The sequence below is a fragment of the Schistocerca serialis genome, chromosome 4 (assembly GCF_023864345.2).
Source record: "Schistocerca serialis cubense isolate TAMUIC-IGC-003099 chromosome 4, iqSchSeri2.2, whole genome shotgun sequence".
NCBI classification, from domain to species: domain Eukaryota; kingdom Metazoa; phylum Arthropoda; class Insecta; order Orthoptera; family Acrididae; genus Schistocerca; species Schistocerca serialis.
The window spans coordinates 580788660-580801095 of NC_064641.1; the positions used below are offsets into that span (position 1 = coordinate 580788660).

The 12436-nt window shown below is 41.5% G+C and overlaps 1 protein-coding gene across 1 annotated transcript in view; it reads left to right on the top strand.

The window, feature by feature from the left end:
- LOC126474617 (carcinine transporter-like) overlaps positions 1-12436 on the top strand; it is a 149446-nt gene that overhangs the window by 72406 nt on the left and 64604 nt on the right. The window contains exon 5 of the mRNA XM_050102094.1: positions 7587-7755. Within this exon, the coding sequence (XP_049958051.1) occupies positions 7587-7755 (169 nt within the window). The remainder of the gene's footprint in view (positions 1-7586; positions 7756-12436) is intronic.

Consider the following 12436-nt stretch of genomic DNA (forward strand, 5'->3'; position numbering starts at 1 on the left):
TGCATGTATCCTCGCTAACGGAGGACATTTTGAACATTTTCTGTAACAAAGTGTTTGAAGTCACGCTGGTACGTTCTGTTGCTGTGTGTTTCCATTCCACGATTAATGTGATTTGAAGAGAAGTAATAAAATGAGCTCTAATATGGAAAGTAAGCGTTTCCGGACACATGTCCACATAACATATTTTGTTTCTTTGGGTGTGAGGAATGTTTCCTGAAAGTTTGGCCGTACCTTTTTGTAACACCCTGTAGATACTGATAATGTTCATGATTAGGTACAGCCTTTTATTGTATTAAACCAGGGAGCTAGAAACGACGGAGAGGCTTCGTCCCGCGGTACCCCTCCGTTGTTCACAACACCATAACAGGCCACAGGAGTCCACCCACCCCACCGCCGCCCCACACGGAAACCAGGGGTATTGTGCGGTTCTGCCCCCAGTGGACCCACCTGAGAATGTCTCATACCAGACGAGCGTAACCCCAAATTTTTGTGTGGTAGAGTAGTTGTGGTGTACGCGTACGTGTGGAAACGGTGTTTGCGCAGCAATCGCCGACATAGAGGTACACCCTTGCTCTTCTTTTTGATTTATTAGTATTTCAGGCGTTAAATCTTTAGCCGAGCCAGTTATAGTTCTGGTGTTCATGTACAGGCTTTTTGCTACTGGGATCACATGTTTTGGAATTCTTTTTTCCATTCTTACCGATACCTTATATCTGTGAATTCTGTGAAATGAGTTTTCATGTTCCTTAAGTGCTATGGGAGTTTCCAAATTAAATTCTCGTTTATTGTATTATCTCTTTCACTGCGAAAACACCCGCTGTGCGTGATATTCCTTTTCGGAAACCTGCTTGTCCCTCCATTAAAAGTATATCCGAGAGATTCCGAAGCCTTCCTCTTATTATTTAGATCAGTAAGCACTAATCAGAATACTTGCAGGGATTGGACAAAAACATAGAAGTACCGCGAGAAATGCATGGTTAAACATAAATCCAGACGCTAGTCATGCCGCAGATTCCGCTGTCTTATCTGACCACGAGAGGCATCTGTGCAATGTCCTCAACACGTTGTAAGCGTCAGTCTTAGCCAGAGCATGTCTAAAATGCATGTTTGACCATCAGCTGCTTTTATTTTAAACCAAAATATCGACCGGTTTCAGTCACAGACTGTCTTCACGGATTAGGGTTAAAACATTTCAAGCCACAATAACACAGCCGGCCGGTTTGGCCGAGCAGTTCTAGGCGCTACAGTCTGGAACCGCGCGGCCACTACGGTCGTAGGTTCGAATCCTGCCTCTGGCGTGGATGTGTGTGATGTCTTTAGGTTAGTTAGGTTTAAGTAATTCTAAGTTCTAGGGGACTGATGACCTCAGATTTTAAGTCCCATGGTGCTCAGAGCCATTTGAATCCACAATATCACATTTGTGATTACTTAAATAATGGTAACGTCTCATGTGTTGGGCATGTCCTGAATTCCAGTATACTAGTAACAAGCATAAACAGAGCAGCACTGAAGAGAAATCGGAAGTCCTGTGTCGTATACTGGAATTCATGGCATGCCATACACATGAGACGTGGCCATTATTTGAGTAATGACAGCCGGCCGGGGTGGCCGAGCGGTTCTAGGCGCTACAGTCCGGAACCGCGTGACCGCTACGGTCGCAGGTTCGAATCTTGCCTCGGGCATGGATGTGTGTGATGTCCTTAGGTTAGTTAGGTTTAAGTAGTTCTAGGTTGTAGGGGACTGATGACCTCAGAAGTTAAGTCCCATAGTGCTCAGAGCCATTTGAACCATTTGAGTAATGACAGATGTTTTGTTGTGGCTTAAACTGTTTTAACACTAATCCGTGAAAAAGGTCTTTGACTGAAACCGGTCGATATTTGGGTTTAAAATAAAAGCAGCTGATGGTCAAACATGCATTTTATACATTACTTGACGGCTGTTGATAGTCACCTTCGAAAAATGTTTAGTCAGAGCAGTTTTCTGTTAGTTGTGAGTGCCTTATGTCGGAGCTACGTAAAATCGAACGTGGGCAAATTGTATAGTGGGTGCTTCTCTAACGTAGGTAGAGTTTGACGTCATGCACTATATCATAACGCGGATTAAAGAGTGTTCTGAGTGATCATGACGGATGGTCATCGAAAAGTATTTTGACGAAAAAGAGGGCGAATGCTACATAAGTCACTGCAGAAATGTCTGTCCAACTCGTGAACCCTGCCAGCACCGAAACAACATGAAGGGGGTCCATCAGACGGGAATTGCAGGGCGAAATGGAATTCAAAAACCTGTCATTAGTGATGAAGATTCCTACAAATGGAAAACGTTGTGCCGAAGCCCTAGAAACCGGCCTATGGAGTAATGAAAGAATGCCATTCGGTCGGATGATTCTCGCTTCTGTTTCCAACTTCCAGACCAGTTTACGTCCCGAGGATGAAAAATGGCGGTGTGTGTGGTGTGGGTGGGGGTGTGGGGTGGGGGGAGGGACGTTCAGTGATGGTTTGGGCAGCCACGTCGCAGTATTCCAAGGGCCTCCTAGTTACTGTGCAAGGCCCTTTTATGCCAAGGGTTACGCGACAGACTTGGATCATCAGGTCCATCCCATGCCACAATACTTGTTCACCAATAGTGATGCTGTGTTTAAAGACGACAAGGCCTTTGTGGTCTAGTTTGAACAGACGTGGCGTGATAGCTACCTACATTCGTTACCTGTTATTTGCACAGTTTTGAGTGAAGAATGGTATAAAAGTCCCTTGAAAACCGAACAAGAGCTGTATTTATCCATTTCTAGTGGTAGTTTTGAATTGCAACTGTTTTCCTACACCGAATTAGTCATGGTAATGTGTTGTGCTTTCTGTGCTTCCATGTTTTTGTCCACCCCTTATATACCCTTTTATTTAGTAGTAATGCCTCTTTTCCGGTCTGTACATGTTGAAGTGACCTTTGGTATTTTCTATTCCTCCAATATGTCATATTTTTCCCAGCATAGTTTAAAGAGGCATACCATTCTCAGTTCTAAGATAATTCCTCCGTGTTTAATAAGGTCAGTATTTATTCCATTCTTAATGATTTCCGATTTTTTACGTTTTTAGAACTTTTTTAACTTCATCATCCCTATGCAATCTATTATGAGCAGCTGTTCTTTAGTATCTGCTTCTGTGGTTTCAGAACTGTGCCGTAGCCCTAAATAACCCAGTCAAATTTTTCTATTACATTCATATATACAGCTCTCTCTTTTTTGCTTAGATGTTTCATTGATTTGTAGACTATTTCTTGTCTTTCACGTATATCACGTTCAGTTATTCTTCCAAAAGTATCCCACACATGTAATGAATACTTACAGAAGAAATATGATCGGAAAAGAAACGAAGCAAAAGCGATGGTGAGGATAGCACATAGGGCATCAATGGTCACGATTGTAATCAGAGTATTGTGTGGAAGTCAGTCATGGATTATGGGAAAATTAGAAAAGAAGAGAGTCGAAGCGTGTAAGTTGTGGTGTTACTCAAAGATATCGAACAAGGTAAGAAAAGTAGATGATCTCCGCAGAATCGGCGAGAAAAGTAAAGTAAGGATCACTGGAAAGAAAGAAAGGACAGAATTGGAGGACTTGTGCTAAGACTTCAGGGAATAACATCCATTAAACAAGAGAGAGGTGTAGGCGTTAAAAGGTACAGTGGAAGCCAGAGATTGGAATATATCGAACAAACAACTAAGAACTTTTGGTGCAAGGGTGCAAGTACTACCCTAAAATGAAGAAGTTGACGTGGAAGAGGACGTTGTGGCTGTCACTTCAAACCACTCAGAAAACTGATAACCCAAAGAAAGGAGTGGAAAAGGTTGTCCAATCATGTACCTAGATCAGCATTATGCTCACACACATCTACTTAAAACCAGTCTAAAAAAATTTTTCTCTCATATCGTATTATTCATTGCGCTTACTTATCTTAATTACTGTCTTTTATCAAGCCTATAAACAATTTTGAGGTAACAGAAAATGTAGTAGTCTGTAATAATTCAGTGTTCTTTTGGGTTGTGTGTTTGCTAGTTATTCTACACTGAGGTTGTGGGGCGGCGGGTGGAATTATGCTGTTTATTTGAAATAATGTTTTGTTTGTTTTTCCCGGCCGATGCACCATATGTGGGGCGGCTGGTGGAAATTTTGCTGTTTATTATTTAATGTTTGGTTTGTAAGGTAGAAGCATTTCCCGGCCGATTAAGCATATGTGGGGTGGCGGGTGGAATTAATTGTTTTATATTTAAATGTTCCTATTATTTATGCTGTCTTTTGCCGTTCTCAACACTGGCTCTCTAACTACAATTTTGGCAACCAGAAAGTGATTAACAAAACGTGAAGCCTGTAATTAGAATTCCTAGTGCCCACTTCATCTGAGAAATACACTTATAGCTACAGCTTATAGCTCTGAGGAATTAGGAGGTTGTCTGGGATTCATAATCAAAAACGATCGTGAAAAAACGTTCGCTATATTCTGAAAGTCACAGATGAAAAAAACGAATCCAAACAATCCAACTACCAGAGCAGTTCAGAGTCTAATGCGCTGATGCAATTATAACTGTTCAAATTAAAGGTTTAAGTGAATGCTCGCCATAATTTGATGATAATGTTCATCAAACGCCACGCTAAATAATGGTAGAATGTTTGTCCCGCGACGGCACGTGAAAATACGACATACGCAAACTGAAGATAGATCATTAAAGTCATCCCAGAATTAACACTTCACTTGAAAATGATTTCATGGTTACGCGTAACCCGAGTAACTTAATACGGCATCCGAGGCTGTTTATAGCAATGATACCGACGCGACGCGACTCCCGACACAGATGGTGTGCTATTCAGCGTCTGGAGAGAAGTGGGGCCTTCTTTCCTCGCGCAGCGTTCTTATATATAAAGCCGCGGTGCGGACGGCTAAGGGAACGCCTGATCAAATCGGCTCTCCCAACTAGTCGCTGGGCTAGTAATGCACCACTTTAAGTTATTGAATAAATCATCGCTTCCTTTGCTGATGGCCGACGAAGCTCTCAATTTAAATGTGCAATCAGCACACAGGTAAGTAATCACAATAAAAGTCTGACGTGGCTAAGTAAAATATTTTGGGCGAGAGAATTAATTTAATTACACTACACGCAGTAGACGAGCTCTGAACTTGCCCTTTGGAGATACGCTATCGCTATAGTTTTATAGTTATTCAATTGAAACTTCTCACATCTTTATGATTATAGCGAATCTCCCTTCTACTTAAATTTAAACATCCTAGCCTTATTTATTAGCCTACTTAATCTACCTTGCTTCCTTAATTTTTAAGACAAAAACCAGAAATTCATGAATTTCCACTAAAATTTTAATTTGTGAGATCCAAAGTACTGTTTCTATTAAATTATTATTAAAAAGGAATCTAAATATAAATTTTTAAGTCTCTAGCTCTTTTCTGTTGCGCCAATGATTTTTTACAGAAAAACGTCCAAATTACGAAACTGCTTAAAGTTATTGAACTGATATTCAACACATATTGATTTAGTATTACTCCTGACATGCCAGAAACGTTTCAGGTAATTTACTTGATTTTTAAAGTATTGCACAACATTTATGACGTCAGAGCTAGTTACAGCGGACTAGGCTGGCACACAATGGAAAGATTGATGACAATTTTATAAGGCGTGAGTAGGCTGCTTCCTTACAAGGTGACAAAAGTCATGGGATGCCTCCTAATATCGTGTCGGACCTCCTTTCGCCCGGCGTAGTGCAGCATTTCGACGTGCGATGGAGACAAGAAGTCGTTGGAAGTCCGCCCCAGAATTATTAAGTCATGCTGCGTCTATAGCCGTCCAGAACTGCGAAAGTGTTACCAGTGCTGGACGTTGTGTACGAACTGCCCTCTAGATTATATCCCATATGGACGTTGTGTACGAACTGCCCTCTAGATTATATCCCATAAATGTTCGATGTGATTCATGCCGGGCGATCAGGGTGGCCAAATCACTTGCTCGAATTGTCCAGAACGTTCTTCAAACCAACAGGGAACAATTGCGGCTTGGTGACATGACATCGTTGTTGGGGAATGAAGTCCATAATGGCTGCAAATGGTCTCCAAGTAACCGAAAGTATCCGTTTGCAGATTCAGTTGGACCAGAGAACCCAGTCCACTCCACGTAAACACAGCCCACACCATTACGGAGGCACAAGCAGCTTGCACAAAGGCTTGTTGACAACCTGGATCCATGGCTTCCTGGGGTCTGGGCCACAGTCGACCCCGCCATCAGCTCTTACTAACAGAAATTGTGACTCATCTGACCACCCGACTGTTTTCCTGTCATCTAGAGTCCAACTAATATGATCACGAGCCCAGGAGAGGCACAGCCAGCGATGTCGTACTGCTAGCAAATGGCACAAGTGTCGGCCGTCTGCAGCCATATCCCACCAGCGTCACTTTTCACCGTAGTGTCCGAATGTATACGTTCGTCGTTCGTCCCACATTGATTTTTGCGGTTATTTCACTCAGAGTAGCTTGTCTGTTAGCACCGACACCTCTACACAAACGCCGCTGCTCTCGGTCGTTACGTGAAAGACGTCACCCACTGCATTGTCCATGATGAGAGGTAATGCCTGAAATTTGGTATTCTCGGCATACTTTTGTCACTGTTAATCTTGGAACATTGAAACTCCTAACGATTTCTGTTCAACGTTCAAAGTCTGTCAATTCCCATCGTGCGGCTATAATCACATTGGAAACCTTTTCACATGAATCACCTCAGTATAAATGACAGCTCAACCAGTGCACTGTCCTTTTATACTTTATGTACGCGATACTACCGCCATCTGTATATTTTCCAAATAGCTAGCCCATGACCTCTGGCACCTAGGTATACAGGCCAGTCGAAAGAAAGTGAAATGAAAATGAGACTCATGGAAAAAAGTAAATAGACCGTTTATTATTTCAAACGTAACCACTATAACAGTTAAAACGATTGTCCTGCTGTTAAATATGACGGTCAATGCCTTCCTCAATACAATTTTTACGATTACCTACGACACCATGATTGTACCCAGACGGGCATGTTTTCGAACGAAGCAAATCAATGAATGTCTTTCTTCGGAACTCAAAAAATATGTATATCGCATGGGGAGAGACTGTGATTGTATGGAGGATGTGTGAGGGCTTCCCAGCGAAACTTTTTAAGTGTATTGGAACAAGCTTGGCGACCTTTGGATGATTTCTTTGGGGCTAGTTGGCGCCCACTTGGATACAATCATGTTCAACAGGCAACCACAAATATTTCTCCATGACGACTTTGACCGTCCTGTCTCAGAGTGGGATAAACGTATTAACAGTTATGGCGATTACTTTTGAAATACTATACAGTTTCTTTTGCATCGCTCTCTTGATTTGATTGCCCCTTTACAAAAAGGCAATATTACTTTCAGGTTTTTATTTTTTTCGTCATGTCTCACCTGCGTTTCATGTAAGAATACGAGATAATCAGTGAAAATTTTCGAGATAATCAGTGGATAGTTTAATCATGTGGGCTACCAAATGAATTACATTCTAAACTTTGTTCTTTAATTTTATTTACAGGAGTCGAGTTGGCCAGTATCAAACGCCGTTCTTCCGTCAATTTTGTGTCCTTCATGTCTTACTGCCTTGGTATAATTGCCATATCGTTATTGGCTTGGTTACTCAAGAACTGGGTGCACTTCACTCTGGTTGCGTCTGTCCCTTGTTTTATTCCACTACTGCTTCAAAGGCAAGTATATCAGATATACGGGGTGGGACAAATAAAAGTGGTCCGGACGAGTGGAAACGATTTGTGGCAGCATTAACGGAGGAGGAAAAGACCTACAGTTACTTAGGATGGAGCAAATGCCCATACAGCCGACCGAACGCTAGAACATTTTTACACAATCTTCAGGCGTGACAGAGTTGTTAGCCGAGGTCAGTCTGGTTGCGGCCCTAGCTGGAAACCTGGGTCTCCTGATCTGTCAGTGTGCGATAACTTTGTGAGGGAAGCCCTCAAGTCTTAGGTGTATCCCACCAACCCTCATAATCTTCAAGCACAGCAGCAAAACATTTCGGCTGAGACTACAGCAATTCCAGCCGTCCAGCTTCAATCTGCCTCGAGGAACTTGTTGACCAGGGCACAGAAGTGAAAATAACTGAATGGTGATCACTTTCAGCACCTGCTATAGTCAGGTTAGTATTTCTATTCCTCTGCTGTGTTTCTTTGTAACCTGGAACCCTGTTCTCCGGGCCACTTTTATTTGCTCCACCCTTTAGAAACTGCAGAGTGTACTTAAAGTGATTAACTAGAAATACCCCTTGTTCAGCTGTAAAGTAGAAATGAAAATTAATTTTCTGACATTAAATACTTTCCAAATAGTTTCAATGTTATTCGTTAATAGAGAAATGCCCACAAAGACCGAAGAAAATTTTGTCTTTCATAACAGCCTAATTTACTAATGCGTACTTATTAACTTCCGATACTGCACTGTATTTTGGTAGGCATCAAACCAATAAGAGTCCATATTACTTGAAGAGAAAATCGTTAGTGTCTGTATTTAGTAATATATAAACCTCGCCATTCCCGTTTAAAGAGAAAAACATTAATGTCTGGCTTGACTTGAGACATAGCAATTTGTGATTAATATTCAGAATGAGAAGTTGTCAGTGGTAAGATTCACTAATGACATAGCTGTTCCCAGTGAAAACAGAACAAAGAGGAAAGGAATGACGACTAGCAGAAATGAGATTGGCAATAAACGTAACTGACTGCCATATGACAGACGAAGCAAGGAGGTTATAATGAGTTGACTAACAGGTCGCAAGTGGGATATCCTGGTCAAAAGATGTCAGTTATTTTCAAACCGCGGTAGTTCTGTGGGGTTATACAAATATTTACCAATACTTAACAGGGCAACTAGTTAGGATGTGGAGTAGAAGTCTGGGTTCGGTTGTTAACGAGCGTATTTGGTTAACCATTAGACGTTTATATGTTCAAGACAAACGTCGGTAACAGAGCTTTAACACTTTACAAATTGAAAGAGTTTAACACTAATTTGGAACTCGGTATTGAGGTCTCCAATAATGTCTGTCAAATTTTAAGATAGACGACGCTTGGGTTGGACATAGTATTAACTGGCAGCTCTAAGATTATTGAATAAACGCCACAAAACAAGATATAAAAAGGTCGAAAAAATCATAACACCACTGTGCGAATGACGTCTAGTATCAGTCACTCCATAGAACCATCAAAGAAATTCATAAGCAACAGATTGAAAACACTGTCAGGGCCAGTAATGGCGCGCAAGCCTTTTTCATACCGTCCAAGTGCAGACTCACATCACGCCACACCCGTCCGCTGCCTCGATACCACTTGTTCCGTCCAGCCGAAGAGAGCCCTCCACCGCCAAGGTGTTGTTGCTTCGGCCAGAGACATACCCCTTCTGTTACCAGAGCACCGCTGTCTGTTCCTCAAGGAACGGGCAACGCCCTCTTCCCAATTGGAGGAGCAGTACAGCTGGCAGTTTAAAGTCGGTGGGCCGCGGGAAATAGGCGGGAGGGGGCGGTGGATGGATGTGAGAAAGGGAGGGGGGGGGGGGGGTGGAGGGCGGGAACGGATTAATGCTTAAACACAAGAATAACAAAGACCTTACGCTATGTTAAACAGATACCAAACATCCCGTTTTAAGACTTGGTTACGATAACAAGCAAGATATCAATTAATGCAAATGGCGTTACTGCCCTTCCCGATTACATTTACATTAGTAATACTGATAAAAATAGTAATTATTCGTTGTGCTGAACAGGCCTTGGGTTGAGGGAGATAGACTCGTAGTATTCTCTGAGCTTTGGGATCCCAGAGTGGGACGGCCACTTGAGTAACAAATATTATGGCCTTCACATTCCTCCTAAACTGGGTTAACAACGCGGTCATAATCCTGTTTGCAACCCTACCAGCAGGATAAAAGTTACGAATCCACATCTTAGTCTCGTGATTCATTGAGGCTGGCCGACTTCTCTGCTTAAATCTCACAATTCCAAGGGATGTGTACGTGTGGTGGGGGGGGGGGGGGGGAGGAGGGGGGGGGAGGAGGAAGAGCGTGATGGTATTTTATGTCCGCCTTTATAGTCAGGAACATTATATTTTAAAATTTAGAAAAATATATTTATTGTTTTTAATGAATTCTTGTACTAGATTCCATAAATGTTTTAAATTTTGAAGGAAATCTTAACTAGAAACGTAAGTCTTAGTAGTGAATGTGCCTTTTCACAACAAATGTCATATTCATATTTTCAGGTTCAGGAACCTTCTCACACAAAGAAAAGTTGCGAATAAAAGTCAGCGACAATTAAGGAATTTTGTATTAAAAATTATTGTATGGTGGTCATAAAATACAGACCCTTGATAGTACTCGTTAAGAAAAATGCATTGGTATTACTAGTATGGTGGTCATAAATTACAGACCCTTGATGGTACTCGTTAAGAAAAATGCATTGGTATTACTAGGACTGTACTAAAATTTTCATCTTCTGGACTCCTATTACACTTCAGTACCGATCTGAAAAGTATATTACTAATCAAAGGTAACAACAACTAACGAAATTGTTTTTTTTTTAAATTTTGTTTGTATTGGGCAGACGTACAACCCCCTCCCTGCTCCTTGGTAGTACACATTATGTAAAAAGCGTTGATACCGCTAGGGTGATAACATGGGTGGATTTAAAATTGGCTCTGGCCATCCTCCATTTTTCCCGGATGCGCAACGCACTGATACGGTGCGGGAGGAGACTTAATATTCTACAAGTTGCCTAGTGGACAACTGGGATTAAAAGCAAACATGAGGGAAACTGGAGTTTGCTTAAGTGCCTAGTGGACTGCAGAATTCCAGAGATACGAAACCCAATACGAGGACTGACCGTAGAGTTAGTGACTAGAAACGAGAGTATGCTGGAAAGTTATGGCTCCGAATTTTTTATGTGAAAACTCTAAAATACTTTTTTAAAGATGCTACTTTGTTAATGTCCTACATTTTTGTTCTTTATACAAAAATCAGATGGAGCCGAGTAGGGACTGTATGGAGGATTGTCGATAACAGTGAACCCAAGACGTTGGATTCTTGCAGATGTCACAGCGCACCTGTAGTATTGTCATGCTGGAGAGTGTGCCCCAAATGTGGAAATATCTTCGAATATGTGGATTCAATTTCTATGCACCTTAGCGAGCCACGTAATTTTCTTCTGTAGCACCGCAACTCAAATGCTTCAATTCTTTACCTTGCGGTTTTCCCACAAACCATGCTTCACTACCATACGATGCAATGCTCCAAATGTACGTTCTCAGAAATTTCTTCCTGAAATTAAGGTCTATGTTTGATACTAGCAGACTTCTCTTGGCCAGGAATGCACTTTTTCCAGCGCTAGTCTGCTTTTGATGTCCTCCTTGCTCTGTCCGTCATTGTTTATTTTGCTGCCTAGGTTGCAGAATTCTTTAACTTCATCTACTTCGTGACCATCAATCCTGATGTCATTTCGGCTACTTCTCACTACTTTCATTTTTCTTCGGTTTATTCTCAATCCATATTCTGTACTTATTAGACTGTTCGTGACATTCACCAGATCCACTTAATTCCTCTTCACTTTCACTCAGGATAGCAATGTCATCAGCTAATCCTATCATTGATATCCATTCACCTTGAATTTTAATTCCATTCTTGAAGCTTTGTTTTATCCATGATTGCTTCTGCGTTGTACAGATTGAACAGTAGGAGCGAAAGGCTACATTCCAGTCTTACACCCTTTTCAATCCGAGCACGTCGTTCTTGGTCGTCCACTCTTACTATTCACTCTTGGATCTTGTACATACTGTACATTATCCATATCTCCCTGTAGTTTACCCTACTTTTCTCAGAATTTCGAACATCTTGAACCATTTTACATGGTCGAACGCTCTTTCCAGGCAGACAAATGCTTTGAACGTGTCTTGATTTTCCTTTAGTCTTCTTTCCGTTATCAACTGCAACGTGAGAATTGCCTTTCTGGTACCTTTACCTATCCTAAAGTCAAACTGATCGTCACCTAACACATCCCCAACTTTCTTTTCCGTTCTTCTGTATGTTATTCTAGTCAGAAATTTGGATGCATGAGCTGTTAAGCTTATTGCGCCATAATTCGCACAGTTTTCAGTTCTTGCAGTCTTCAGAAGTGTGTGGATGATATTTTTCCGAAAGTCATGTTGTATGTCGCCAGACTCATACAGTCTACACGCCAACGTGAATAGTCGTTTTGTTGCCATTTCTCCCAATGATTTTAGAAGTTCTGATTGAATGTTATCCCTCCTGCCTTATTTGATCTTAAGTTCTCCAAAGCTCTTTTAAATTATGGTTCTACTATTAGGTCCCTTATCTCTTCTAATTTACTCCCATTAGTTT